We start from the raw sequence: 15506 nt of genomic DNA, 5'->3' as shown, positions 1-15506 counted from the left end.
AGTGGATCCACTGGAGAAAGTTACATGCTAGATGAATATTTCCTCTCCCATGGTCCAAAACGTTTATGCATATATTTCCAGCATCTGAGGGCCCGAGGATGGAACAAATTTGTTGCAACATGTCGCCGCCGATCATGTAATAACTGGTGGTGGTGTATGTTGTGTGACTGCGCAGGTGTATATTTACGTTGCACAGAATATGGCCCTTATGAAAACAGCAAGGAAACTTCTGTGCTTATAAAAGACGGAGAATTTCTTGGCCACGTGAATGACTATTGCCTTCTGATAAAGGCCTCTTTTGCATGAAATTAGATTCTTCCACTAAGTCTGTGTGTATATCGTTATATTGCAATACCTATACTTTGAAAGTCTGTGTTCGAAAACTGGACCCAGTAAACGCCCCTCGCCCAAACCGAATTGAGAGCTGCAAGTATTATTGATCTGTTTCAAAATATTTTCTATAGAACAACGAAATTGTGAAACTATGTTCTTTCACAATGTTATATTTCAGCGTCCTGTTACATTGTATTCTTTTCACATTTTACTTATATTTGGAGGTTTTAATTCAGAATTTATATTTTAATTGAAACTCTCAATTCTTTCAGTTTATTGATGCTGTTTCATACAATATGTTTCGACCTACACAGCCATCATCAGGTACACTAAAACTGGTTTGATGAAACTGCTGCAATTTATATACCTCGTAAAATTTCATGATTCAGTTCTGAATTATAGTTTTCCTGTGTGCGCCCTGTGTGTTGGTGGTTGGTGTATCTGTAACATGCAATCGTGAGCTGTGTTAACTGTTATATATGGAACCCGGTGCTGCTACTTTCAGTGTGGCTGTATGTGTACTTTCTTGATGCTGTGTGTATTGTGTAGCTATGCACTTTCTGTTGGGTTGGTTCTGTTCTATATATGATGGATGGGTCTGTGTGCTGCCATCTACCTGATATGTTCCTTACGTTTAATTTCGGTTCAGGTACTTTCATCAAGGAAATGTAGTCGGTTTATTCCTTCTGTCGTAATTTAGAATGAAGTCGTAGCATCGACGTTTCAGGTGTCAGCGATTTGAACTTCCGTTTTACGGAAGATAGCAGCGCCTTAGTTACGGTATAATAGTCAGGGTTTCGAAATCCCATCTCGTTAAGCGGAGGCTGACCTTGCATGTAATATATTAAGTAGCCTATACTCATCACGTATATCAAAACGAAGCCCTGTCGTTGATAGACTTACATAAATCATGTTGCACTGTTGAAGTGATAACACAGGATGTGAGTTTTGATGAGAACACTGGTTTAAAGCGCAAGCAGTGATTTGGGTAAATTCTGCGGCTCCTGTGAATGTGCCAGTCCCTAGTTCACACAGCGGAGTCAGAATACTGCTTTACAATATTGTACCCATTATTAATCTCGGGGAAGGGGGGGGGGTAGGAACTTCAGAATTGTCTTAAGTACCGTTGATTGTTTCGAAGAATATTCCTAAAATTATTCAGTCAGCATTTATGGTCTTTATACATATAGTCTTTCTAATATGTATTTGTTTGGAGTCCAAATAGTAGACAGAAAATTCGAGAAGTATATTTTGTGATGTTCATTTTCGTTTTAATAAAATAAGCATGCTTGAAATTTTACATTGGAACATTGGTGGAGTGATAGGGAGGTCGAATTTCTCTGAGAAGAACCTGGCCCACTGCCACTTTATCTGCCTCAAATACCTCAAGGACTACCTTTGGACTAAACCCAACCTCCACTTACTTACTTACTCATGGAGCTGAGCCCTTCTGGAGGAGCCGCCAATTGTGCAGCTACTCAAGAATGTCCCAGCATTTTATGGAACCCGAAGGTTCATTACCGTGTTCACAAGAGCCCTCCACTGGTCCCTGTCCTGAGCCAGATCTATTCTATCCATAACTTCCCATCCTATCTCTCTAAAATCCATTCTAATATTGTCCACCCGCCTACTCCTTGGTCTTCCCTGTGGTCTCTTTTCTTCTCGCTTTCCCACCAATATCCTATACGCATTCCTCTTCTCCCCCATTCCTGCTACATGCCCTGCCCACCACATTCTCCTTGACTTGGTCATTCTAATTATACTTAGAGAAGCGTACAAGTTATGAAGCTCCTCATTATGCAGTTTTCTCCAACCTCCTGTCGCTTCATCTCTCTTCGGTCTAAATATTCTCCTCAAACACCCTTAGTCTATCTTCCTCCTCTAATGTCAGAGACCAAATTTCACACCCATACAGAACCACAGGCAAAATTATAGTTTTGTATTAACAGGGTGTTAATCATACAAATAAGAAATTAAAAAGCGCAGATGATTTCTAAGGATGACAGCGTGGAGAATTGACAATGATAATACAGGCCTAATAGAATTAATTTGCATTCGAAAGTACACGCCCATTGTAATGTCTTTATATTAAAAAGTGCAAGCCGAAGCAGAAACAAAACGACATTGAGCATGCTACATACGGCAGCAATCTGTCGTTAGCATAACCTGTCATGACTCCCTGATTTGTTTCTTTGAAATTCTTTCCTTCGTGCTCCCGCTCCTCGTCCAGCCCTTGTATAGGAAGACTGATCCTGTGCTGCCTTTATTAGCGAACCTAGACTCTGTACAGTGCAGAACAAAATTCCATTGAACATCAAGTTCCGCAAAGAAATTATGGCACCTGAATTTCTGTAAAACTATTCTGTTAATTAAAGATTAAGTACACTAATTAATGGTTTATTAAAAAGGCAAAGTTGTCCCTGTGCTTAATTAATTAAGCACTACGCCATAAAAGCGTATGGGGAAGTGAATATAGTATATAGCCACACTTTTTGCCCTCGGCACTAGCTTCACGCCCCGGCCACTTTACCCCGGAGAAAGAACCCCCGGTACGTATTGGATAGGAGGTTGAGTGAACCCCAGAGCCAGTCTGGACGACGTGGAGAAGAGAAAACTCTTGACCTTACCAGGATTCGAACTCCGAGCTTTCGGTCGTCCAGCCCGTATCCAGTCGCTATACCTACTGCGCTATCCCGGCTCCTAATTAATGTTATGTTTCTGTTCGTAATTTACGTTAGAAATGATTCACACTACCTGAAGGCTGTCAGATGCAACTCAAATGGTTTTACTGTCACAACATTTATAATAAACTTTTTTACATTTAGCTTGTACTTATATTTATGATCTACATTTGCTGAAATTCGTATTATCTTCACTATGGTGATTATACAGTTATCAAAACGTAGTAATAAATGTAAGCCTACATTTAGCCCAGTCGCCATGTTATTACTCATCCTTCTGGTAGATTAGTTAGTTAGTTAGTTATTAGAGAGGGTGGGTTTCCCCATGCACTTAGACTTGTAGTGGTCCATTGTGCTTCCCTCTATGATTTCTACCAGTCTCTATATCCTACCGGTATTGGTACTTACCATCAGTCCCACCCAGCCAGCGAGACCGGCTCTCTACTGGCTGAGAAGTATCTATAATGCTTCCCCCATCTACCGGAGGTATTAGTGACTGCTGTTGGGCGGCAAACGTCCGCAATTTTGCTCAGTGACCTCCATTGGAGGTATGGGGTTCTTTTACGTGCCGTAAAGCTACGATACGTGACCCACGGCTTAAAGTCCCTCCCGGAGGACTTGTTCCCTGAATTTTTCCGCCCTTAAAAATTCGACGACCTCCGCCGGGTATTTGAACTCGCGTACTACGAGTCATGAGGTGGAAACGTTACCTTCTGGTAGAGTAAGTCTCTCTTCGAAGATCTGTATAACAATTGAGGTTCTTCATTCATGGCCTTCAGTACAACGCTCTTTTCGGCAGTTGGCCTGACCAACAAGTTAGTATGATTGTGTCGAATTAAAATAGCATAATTTCTTTTTGCCTTTTAAGGTTCTGGACGTTCATAGTAAGTTTTATGAAAATTAATTTGTTGGTTCAGAAATTAGTATTGGATGGCAGACGCGCGCGCATTTCTCGTAAAATAAAAAAAAAAAGACAAGAGGACATTTCGCTCCTTCTTATGTCAACTGGACGTTAATCTGTTAAAAGCAGAGCATTTTGTCAGAATGGTAATGCACCCGATTTCAATTTTATTACCATTCGGTGACCTGTTCATTTTTCTTTTACAGAAATTATCAGATAGAAAATTAACATATACATATTTTACAAGTTTGTAAGAAATCTGAATAATATTATGACTTATTTATGTATGGCGATGGTGTTCTGCTGAGTACGAATCGTTATATGACAAAAATCATTGGAAAACTTTGCCCAGACACTTCAAAATTTGCTGATATATATGGATATTTTACACTGCGAGACCATAGTAGGTAAGCCTGTGCCTACGGCCTTCTGGGTGACCTGTTATGTGGGTACTGTGCCTGGAGAAAACATTCGTGGGCCTCACCTGCATTATGCACCATATTGCTACACCACTCGCCCGTATGTAACGATTTCAAGAACTCCTTGTCCTGTAGAGACAGGCTAACGTAGCCACCTTCCCCTTGCTCTAGTCGCACCTCTCTTTGTGTATATTCTTTATTTTTTTATTGCTAGTGGGGTGGGACTAAGTCCCCTGCACTGCGGCCACTTCTGGCCTATTGTACCAACCCCAGATGATAGGTGAGGGTGATTGTGGAGCAATTGGTGGAATGAAGATTGGCAAGGGAAACCGAAGTACTCGGAGTAAACCTGCCCCAGCGCCACTTTGTCCACCACAAATCCCACTTGACCAGACCCGGGATCGAACCCGGGTCGCCGCAGTGGGAAGCCAGCGACTAACCGCTTGAGCTATGGCGCGGTCTTCTCTTCGTGTAAGTATTGCCAATGTTTAGGTGCCCCTTGATTCAGAGTGTAGCTTCGATTCTATAGAACGCAGCATAGAACGAGAGCACATACATTGAAAATATTTTCACAGGTTAGGTGTAAACGTGTTTATTTATTTAGGCGGATACTTCTCGTCTCTGAAGTTAGTGATTATGTCTGCTTTGCATTTAACAGTTAAACTTTAGAATAACATACAAAAAGTGTTAGACCGCTGGGAATCACCCTGCCTCCTATTGCAGTGGGTAACAAGGGCCGTTTCTCCAGGGAGGAAAACGGCAGGAGCGTGAAGCTTAGCACTCCCCTCCATCTAGCGCCGAAATTAAGAGTGGTGGAGATTACGTTCACTCCACCATGCGTCATGGCTTTGTACTTAATTAAATAAGCACAGGGATATCTTTGTGTTTTACCTTTACCTTTATATATTTATGTGGCCTTTGATAATTACATTAAATTAAAAGGCAGGGGCCATCCAAAAAGATTTCGTCTGATTTCTAATCGGTATTTTCTGATAAGGAATTTGAGTTTGAGCGCACGATGTTTAAATTTAAACAAGAAAGAGGCTACAGGTAGGTTAATAAGATGCAGCGACGACTGTTGATGCTTCTACCAACCTCTACATGTCGCTACTGTCGACATAAACTCATCCAATTTCAGATTATTTAATTATTGGGAAAGTTAACTGTAAAAATTAATCAACTGTAAACAGCTGTTGATTGGCAGATGGTCAGTAATCAGCTAGGTTTATCCGATAGATACAGCCACACTGACTGGAACGCTACCGTGACGAGCTCCGATTCAAATGGTGTTGGAGTTGTTACCCATGTTCTTCAGTCTCAGTTCAATTTGCTCTTTTGCAGGCTTCTGACCGCAAACTGGCACCTCCCCGTAGCAGGCCTTCCACTCCGAGGGAGCTACTCATGGAGTCTATCAAGAAGGGTCGGAGGCTGAAGCCCTCTCTGAACCCGCTCAAGAAGAAATGTGAGTACTACATTACTTTCCTATAAGCCAAGGGTGGACAATGATTGTTTACTCGGGATCAGAACGAACCAGAGGATGGTTTATATTTCCGCATGCAAACTTCAGATTTAAATGGGAGGATAGGATTCAAGGCATTGAAACTAAAGAAATTATCTTTAATACGTTTTTAATGAATGTATTTGTAATTTACTGTTATGAAATTGAGGCATGTGGTAACTTGGTTGAGGCACTATGCTGCAAGTCGTAAGGTCGTGGGTTGAGTCCCAATGTGGTCATTGAATTTTTTTTTTTCAATTTTCCTAATCCTTCCAGCCGCACTATGGCCCTGGACCTCTATCAGAAATGAGTACCAGGAATATTCCTGGGGGGTAAAGGGCGGGCGGCGCGTAAGGCTGACAACCTCACAACCATCTGTGAGTCGATTGTCTAGAAGATGTGAGAGCCTCGACCTCTTACACCCCTGTGGGCCTTCACGGCCTGTTACAGGGACGGCTTTGCCTTTTTCTCCCATGGCTCTACAGCTCCAATTTGGGCCTTGGCCTACCTCCATGAAACTCTCCGTTTCACTTCGGTTTACTAGATCTTAGACATTCGGTAGGACTCCTTTGGCGGATGGTCAGCTCGTTGCAAGGCCTCTGCCTGTACACAAACACAGAAAAACGCACACACACAAACACCAAACATTCATGCCCTGAGTGGGATTCGAACCTACGATCCCGGCCTCCGAGCGAGCGTAGACCGCTCGGCTACCGTGACCGTCACTTTTTTTACTGTTATGAAATTAAATGTATGCCCCGACGAGAGATCTTTTGTAATAGCCGCCTATAAAGAACGATTAGGAACTAAGACGTGAACGAAATCCGTAAATGCTTCTAGCTATATATTTTAGAACCTGTCACAGTCGCTAGTTGAAAATTTTAGTGCAGGGATTTGAACACGTAGACGGTTAGATGAACGAACTTTAAAATTGGAGGAGAGCGTTCTTAAATTAATATACAGCGCCACTTTGAATTTAGGAGTTAACAACGCAGTACCTTCCACACAGTAAATATGCCAGGGCTTCTTAGATAATACGATGTATGTACAAGATGTATCGCTGCGTGTTTACGAGTGCAATGCATATAGTAATGATATCTGATAGAGAACACGTGTTATTTATATGTAGTTGTATATATATTGTAGTATTCCGGCTATACAGTACGCATTTGTATTGTTTTATACAGTGATAGGTTACATAGCAACATGTTTCGACTTCTGGTCATCTTTAGGTTCTTATATTTATTGTTATCGAAACTGCTCTTCTTGTCAGACATTGGGCGATGTCTGCAAGGAAATTTTAATCCCATACAAGCTGTTAAAATTATTCTAATAAAGTTACTACGTCAACTTATCAAAACTATTGTGTGTTACACCTTTCCTTGCAGACATTTGCCAATGTCTAACAGTGGCAGCAGTTTGACAGATAATTAATATAACATAACCTGGTAGTGACCGCATGATGGAAACATGTTGCTATAATAGAATGTTATGTGTAAATCTGCAACTGTTTATTGTTTAGAAGGTACACTATACATACATAATGCGTAACTGGCACAACATAGCTTACAGATACGATATTGCATACAATGTTAATAAGTTATTGATTCTGACATTTCAGTATAGCTCAACATAGTAAAGTATTGTCTTTTATAGAATAAAGTATTGTCTGTTTGGTGAAATGTATTGCAGATTACGGTTACGACGTACTCGTATTTCTGCGAGATATATTACGTTTTTATGCTTCTTTTGTTTTATAAACTTTTTTTTTTTTTGCATCTGAACTTCATTCCGTGAGTTCGTTGTATGTACATACCTAACAGCTCAGGCCCCCCAACTGAACATGTGCCACATGGCCAAACAGACCTCATCCTATGTGCAGCTATTCGCCCTCTCTCCGTGTATGGTCGTTCTCGAAATGTGTGGGTATTCAAATGAATGCAGAGTATGTCTCGTAACATGGCCGTATTCGAGAAAGTACTATTATATTATTCATGCACTTCCTGGAACTTGTTACAACACCCATAAAATGCGTTTTTCTTTTGTTGTAACAGTAGACTTGGTGCAAGTACGATCTTTCTGTACTTTATGTGTCAGTTTCTGGGTTTCAAGAGCGTTAATTGAGTCGTGTCTTCTTAGGTTCTTGCAGTATCTGAAGGGTCTTTGTAATTAGTCGTGATACTCGAAGAAATAGTTATTTTAATAGAACTCTGACTTCCAGGAAAGTGTTCCTTCGTATAAGAAAATGTTGACTTTATATATATTCGGTGAAAATTATTTTGATTTTTGGAAGACTGATACTAGATTGCTGTTCTTGTTGTTATCAGGAGGAGGCCTGTTTCTGTATTTTTTGTGTTCAAAATTGTTTCTTCTTTCTCAGTTCTACAGCTCTTGGTGGGCTTTGGCTTCCTACACAGTTAGCCGCCATGCATTTCCTTCTTGTGCCTTCTCTTCCCATTAGCAATCCTCCTCCTTCTTACTCGTAAGTCATCCTTCATATCCCGGAACCACCTCTTCCTAGGCTTCAAAATTGAGTGGATCAGTAATTTGTAACTCCGTAACAGAATGAATTGTATATAAGTTTTTTAACCACCGTCCAGTGTGATTAATAAAATTTGTGCTTTTAATTTTTCATCCTTTACATGTTTAGGTCAAAACGACCATCTTCAGAAGGACATTATCAACACATATTGAAACTGCTATTACCATGTCATAGATATAAATGTTATGTATCTTTTAACTACATAATAGTAAGATGTACTTTAATTTGTTAAAACATCTAAAAATTATTACAATTTGTCTGTTTAGAAAATAGTGTACAATATTTATTTTAATCTAAAACAAATTTGGTTCGTGTCGTTACACTTCTACATTAAAACAGTTTATTTATTTGATATAAATAGTTTATGTTGTCAAATAACCCAACAAACCCTGCATTCAACAGAAAACAACAAAGAACTCAATTTCATGACACGATATATGTAATTGATCGTTGAATGTTTCTGATTCGGCTGTAACAATGAAACATACTGACTTTTCTTCTAAATGACACCAGTTCAGAATTGTGATGTCACGATTTAATGTCCCCATTAGAAGTGTTGGTATTTATCATTCCAACACTCCATTCATCAAGAAAGCCGGGAGTTGCATTCTAATGCAAGAGGGAGCCCTCTTACGAGACACAGTTATTAAGTATATATATCAATAAAGCTTTAATTAGCCATGAGACAGAACTGAATTTCGTCTCAAAGCACAAAAACCTGTAGGGTTCTCTCCTACGCAATATACCGTGCTATCACATCCTGCCATCCATTACAAAAGCGTTTGGCCTACAGCAAAACGTGGTAGGTGCTATGTGGCAGGCCCCTAGGATTAGCAGGACCGCTTGTAAGATTCTAGGGATATTGATAGATCAGTTAAAAAGGGTTATATTAACGGATAACAAAACAGAAACCACGTGAGCAAAGTTAAAATACTATTTGCTCAATTCGTGACACATATTTCACGATTCTGAAAGTTCAGGAGTATTGCCCAATGTCTATAGAGCTGCGCTGACACAACCTCTCATGATTTTCTATCAGTATATTGACGTATTTCCAAATAGGTTGTTTATGTTGTGATCTTAAACGATTTCACTATAAGGAACACAGAGGTGAAGAGGCAGTAAAGTTGGTCGATACTCTGCGTATTTGTTTGTTTTTTCATGTTTTAGAATGCTTGAACAAACTCCATGCAGCACAGTCAATAAGTTACGTGGTGTATATGAACCAAACTAACGTCGCGGTCTGTCACCCCTGCTTCGTATTCTGAAAGTCCCGGGTTCAACTCTCAGCCCGGAAATGTTTCTTGTGGGTTTCCTCTTTCTCTTCAGACAGATGTGACGATAGCACGTCATATTAGGTCCCGGCTGTCACCATCCACATCTTTTCAAAATTCGTTATTCACGAATCTTCCTATCATTCTGTGGGCTCTGTGTCGCGGTACGTTTTACCCTGAAGACGGAGGAACCGTTTTCCTCCATAATGTTGGTATCCACGTACCAAACTACATTCAGGAGACCTTGACCTTGGTACTCACTGCAGTGAGAACATCAGATCTCGCATAAACAAAATGTATGAAACCCAAACCTCTGTTAATTACCATGTTCACAGGAGGCCTCTTCAGCTTTTGCTACTACTGTAGAACTTGGTATGCAATAAATGCTTGAGTATAATAATTTGAGGACCCAGCAGAGAACAGAGGCGGCATTTCAGCAGACAATACTCTTCGTCTTTCAATCCTCTTTCGATTTATAGAAGACCTCGCGCCACATGTCATTAAGAAGTCCGTCTCCGAACGCCCATTTTCTACAAACCTGAAGCTTAGAGAAATACCTGATAGGAATGGAAGGACAGTTAAACCTCCCTCGTTTAGTAGCAACTTTCATTGGCTCTCCTCTTCAATACCGTTTAAGTTCTAATGCTGAAAATACAGTTGTCACAGGAACAGTCTGCCTCTTTACAGCATCATATCATAGTTCCACTACATATTTCACATGGACTTGTTCCATCTCGTATTTGTTGCTGGACACTTGTCTTAAGGCAGCCGGAATTTGCCCTTGTGTAACACTTCATTGATGCTGAAGTGGGTTTTTCGGGCAGTTAGTCTTACTGTTTCTTTACGTTTACAATTATATCCAGCATTTTTCTGCTCGGCTGATGCAGACGGAGGCCGATTCCAGTGTGAGTTGCACTTCCTGATCGGTAGTAGTTATGGCGCCGAAGAACCTGTTGTGGTTTCGGGGCCCACCTAAGAACTAAATTACACGCCGTAGTCGTTGAAGCAAGGGATGCGATATTAACATCAGCGAAGCGTAAAATAAAAGAAAAAAGAACAAAATAATTAGTGAAAGAGAAGAAATGAAACATGTTGGACAATGGGACACGCTTTGGCTGCAGACAGAATAGTTAGTTACCGTGTTCTTCTGTGGAAAATACATGCACTGAGAAATGTTTAGTAGTGAAGCTCATTAATTAAAATATTTGTTTCAGCCGTGTAAAATTGTGGTTCTAAAACATAAATTGGCTGTGGCTGTATGCTGTATAGATGAATGACCGCCTATGTGGTCTAGTGATCACAGTTCTTGGCTACAGATCCAGAGGTTCGGATTTGATTCCCGGCGCTACCAGATTTTCTGAGCAATAGCGGGTCTAACTGGTATCTTCAGCAATCGGCACGATACCGTGTTGTGACCACAACAAGTGTCTATTCGCAAATGGTGTGGGTGGTGATGTCGAGCGACTGTCTGCATCGTGAGCATAAGCTCTGTTACAGTGAATCCTGTTTCTAGGCGATGACGCCTTGTAACTGTAGGCTGTATTACTGACGTTTGGACCGCCTCTGTGGTCTAGTGGTCAGAGTTCCTGGCTACAAATCCAGAGGCTCAGGGTTCGATTCCCGGCGCTTCCAGATTTTCTTAGAAGTAGTGGATCTGGAACGGGGTCCACTCAGCCGCGTGAGGATAATTGACGAGCTATTTCAAGGAAATAGCGTCTCTTGTCTAGAAAACCGACATTAACGGCCGTGGGGATTCGTTGCGCTGACCACGCGACACCCTCTATCCACTAAAGTTGGCATTAACCTCGCCGACAAGCGGCGGTCGCTAGGTCGGTATAGTTCGCTTGCGGACAAAAACCACGGAGTGTAGATGAATGGAAATATTTCCGTGGCATGGCCACGTTCACATTAAATTAACATGCTTTTCATGTATTGTTTAAATGCGTAATGATAAACTGTAACTGTAAAACGCGTTTCATAAATTTACTTTGTTTAAGGTATGCATGAAGACATTTCCAAGATTGGAACGAAACTTTACGGTATCGTAATTCTGGTCGTCTGACTTTCTGTACGCGTACGTGATGGAAGTATGAGGTATTTGAAATCAGATGTAGAAGGATTTGTAAATAAGACAGATCTTCAAAAGTTTTCTTAATTAGTCTCGATGTTGATGTTCTCTAAAATCGTGAATAAAATATGGTTACTTCTAAACTCTGGAATGGATGCCGCTGGTGCATTTCATTTTATTGCCTTCAGAGGCATCCAGACAAACCACTAAGGCCTGTTGTAAACTGAAGAGAACTACTTTCTGTTATATACTTCGGGCTATTAAATGTAATTCTATAGGCACTATAAAATGTAGTACCGCTTTGAGGTCTATAAAGTATCCCTAACGTACATCTGCATGGTAAACACAGCATTTACGGACTTCATTAAGGTCTTCAAATAAAGCGGCGACACTTGAGCTTCAGAAATCAGTTTTGTTTTTCTTCTTAATTTGACCAATTAAACCGTCTGGCCTGCGTTTCATATTCTGACAGTAGAAGTAGTTTCTTCCAGCGATGTGTGACTGTGATAATATTTACAGTCTGATGCCACTGAATTTGTTTAAAACACCGTTCATAGTACGTGCGTCGTACCTTGAGTAGGCAACCTTAAGTGAAGTAAAGTTGTCTCTGTGCTTAAGTGATTATGCACTACGCCACAGAGAGATGTGTGGGGGAGTTGATGTATAGATCCACGTATTCTTGACCTCGACACTAGTTGGAGGTGAACGATCAGCTTCGCGACTCCACCGCTTTAACCCCCGGGAAAAAGAGCCCCCCGGTACCCATTCCATAGGACGCTGAGTGGGTCTTGATATGGAGTGGGAAAAAATCTTGCCCCAACCGGTATTCGAACTCCGGCCTCTCGGCCGTCCAGCCCGTAGCCAGTCACTATACAGACTGCGCTGTCGCGGCTCCCTTGAGCATACAACCTTACGGAACAAAAGTTCTGTGTTTTCAATACAATCTCCAGTTTGACGACTTTGGTTCACATTCCAGGTTGAAGATAGACGCGAGTAACTTTGTAACGATATCATAACGATATATTGACGTCACCATCTGATGGTGATACACTCTCAGATGACTTAGCTTAACCGCACCTTTTGTGCCAAGATGCTAGGAATTGTTCCATTTCGGTTATATTTTTACACGAGTCGTCCAACAAAATGAATGCCCGGCCTTTAGACGACCCAGAATAGCACGTAACAGCAGAGCGGAGCCCGAAGGTTCATCGCAGCCATTGCTAAGTTGACTGGAGAATCCAGAGCTAGTTCCATTCAACATAACCTTTAAGATCTATTAAGCTATAGGCTTGTAATTTGAACAGTATCATCACAATAGGAAGGAAGGCGTTTTTCTTATGTCATAACCTTCCTCTGAAGATTCTACTAGACTTGTCTTGAATTAGACCATTCCGTTTTCCTGCTTTAGATTTCGCAACAGTAATTTCTTATAGAGCAAGGGCGCCAACCTTGCGTCCAACTCCTAACCTGGAGGACAAGATCCCCCTATTTGTGTCCCCCAGTGACATGATGGCCTTCTAGGTCAAGCAGGGCTACGTTGGAGTATCCTAACCCACCTCCTCACTGGAATTTATAAATAGTATAGCTAATTATTTTTAATGCTAGTGGGGTGGGACTGAGTCCCTTGTACTGCGGCCACTTCTGGCCTATTGTACCAGCCCCAGATGATAGATGAGGGTGATTGTGGAGCAGTTGGAGGAATGAAGATTGGCAGGGGAAACCGAAGTCCTCGGAGATAACCTGCCCCAGCGCCACTTTGTTCACCACAAATCCCACTTAACCAGACCCCGGGATCGAACCCCGGCCGCCGCGTTGGGAAGCCAGCGACTAGCCTCTTGAGCTATGGCGCGGCCATAATATAGCTAACTTGAAATATAAATTGATTTAAACCCCTCAGGAATATTGTGTTGCGGAACGAAACATTTTCGCTTTTGCTGCCTTGTCACCAGTGACTCTCCCGCAGGAGAAGTGGACTGTTGTCGCACAGGGCCTAAGTTTAAGTTCCTGCGCTCTCCTACTACGTGTTTGGGGTGTACTGGTTTAAAATCTCGGTTCGAAGACCGGCTATCCTGACTGCGGGTGTTCATTATCCTGATCAGTTTCTCTAGACAGATTATTTGTTTCACTGGCTTTACAGCCCCTTTCGGCCCTGGCCTCTGATTCTCAGTTTCATGATCATTTTACAAGCGGTAGTACTCCTTGACGAGTGATCAGCTCATCGCAAGGCCTCTGCCTAAACACAGGACAACATGAACACAGAGTAAACGCATACACATACTAAACATCCATGCCTTGTTAGGGATTCGAACCCACGATCACGGCTTCCAAGCGAGCGAAGACAGTGCATGCCTTAGACCGTTCGGCTACCGTGACCGGTCTCTCCATTCAGATACCAGGATAATATCTCAAAGCAGGCCGCAGCTCCTTCCTTCCGCCTCTTTTCAATTCATTATTAACTAATAGTCATATCGCTCGACGCTGTATAACCTCACCTGTTGAACGCACCAGTCGATAAACCACCGATAAATACGTAGATAAATAGGTATTCATTCAGTTCTCAGATTTTCACATGAGGGATAAGACCATTATTCGTCGGCTGTTTACTCTAATGATGATTATAGCAGAATTTGCACTTAAGATTTGAGCTTGCTGAGGCTTGCGGAAAGAGATCTCTGCTTGAAGGAGAATTTATGGAAGGAAGGAAGGAAGGAAGGAAGTTATTCGCTGGTCACGGTATCGAGCGGTCTAAGGTATGAACTGTTTTCGCTCGCTCGAAAGCCGAGATCGTCGGTTCGAATCCCACACAAGGCATGTGTTTATTCTGTGTTTGTGTTGTCCTGTGTTTAGGTAGAGGCCTTGCGACGATCTGATCACTCGTCCAAGGAGTCCTACAGTCTATAAAATGATCAGAATGAAAAAGCAACCTCGACACCGTAAGATATTAAGTTCGAGGGTTGGAACTTTAATAGTGGCAACACTGCTGTAGAGACGCCATGCAGCGGAACCAAATAATGTCGCTTACGCCACACGTTAGTTAAATACCTACCTTACCTCAAGCAAATGGACTCTCCCTTCCCACATCACGAGCATGCGCAGTGACGAGAAGAACAGAGCCTCGCGTTAGTTGGCGGTCTAATGTAGTGTTGTCATGTTTTCGAAACAGGAACATCGGAGGTGGATAAAGATTGAATGTGCCAGAGGCCGTACAACACGACAGTGTCATCAAGGTCTTCAAGAGGCTTGCGGGGAATCTGCATTGCCTTACAGAACAGTGGCAAGGTGGGTAAGAGCCTTCAACAAGGGACGCCAAAATGTGACAGACATGCGTCAGCCAGGTCGTCCTAGTGTCAATGAAGGAGAAGTGTATGCTCTTTCCGCGTTACTGGAGAGTGATCGACGCCATACGATTCGTGAGCTGGCCCGAGAGACAGGATTAGCGCATATGACTGTGCTTCACATTCTGAAGGAACGCCTGGGCATGAGAAAAATTGCATCACGATGGGTTCCGCATGATTTGACGGAAATGCAGAAATGGCAAGCTGTGGCTGATTTGTTCGATCGATGGGACTGGGAAGTGCTGTACCATCCACCATACTACCCGGACTTAACCCCTTGTGACTGTGACTTGATTCCTAAAATGAAGGAACCACTTCGTGGCATTCGCTTCAGAACTGTCCAAGAGATTCTTCATGCAGTAGACCGCTCTATTCGAACTATCAACACAACAGGCGCTGCTAAAGGTATCATACGACTTCCACATCGCTGGCAACGGGTTGTACACAATGCTGGT

At 42.0% G+C, this 15506-nt stretch overlaps 1 protein-coding gene across 1 annotated transcript in view; it reads left to right on the top strand.

Moving 5' to 3' along the window:
- The window catches only part of LOC111861598 (protein spire homolog 1), a gene marked incomplete at both ends in the record, with an annotated part of 89143 nt that extends 83347 nt beyond the window's left edge, over positions 1–5796 (top strand). Inside the window, one exon of the mRNA XM_023846295.1 lies at positions 5676–5796. Coding sequence (XP_023702063.1) covers positions 5676–5796 — 121 coding nt within the window. The remainder of the gene's footprint in view (positions 1–5675) is intronic.
- Positions 5797–15506: the final 9710 nt, after the last annotated feature.

This window comes from Cryptotermes secundus, unplaced genomic scaffold (genome assembly GCF_002891405.2).
Source record: "Cryptotermes secundus unplaced genomic scaffold, Csec_1.0 scaffold2716, whole genome shotgun sequence".
NCBI classification, from domain to species: domain Eukaryota; kingdom Metazoa; phylum Arthropoda; class Insecta; order Blattodea; family Kalotermitidae; genus Cryptotermes; species Cryptotermes secundus.
Note: the sequence above shows the minus strand (reverse complement) of the source record. Positions and strands in the feature narration are given on the sequence as shown.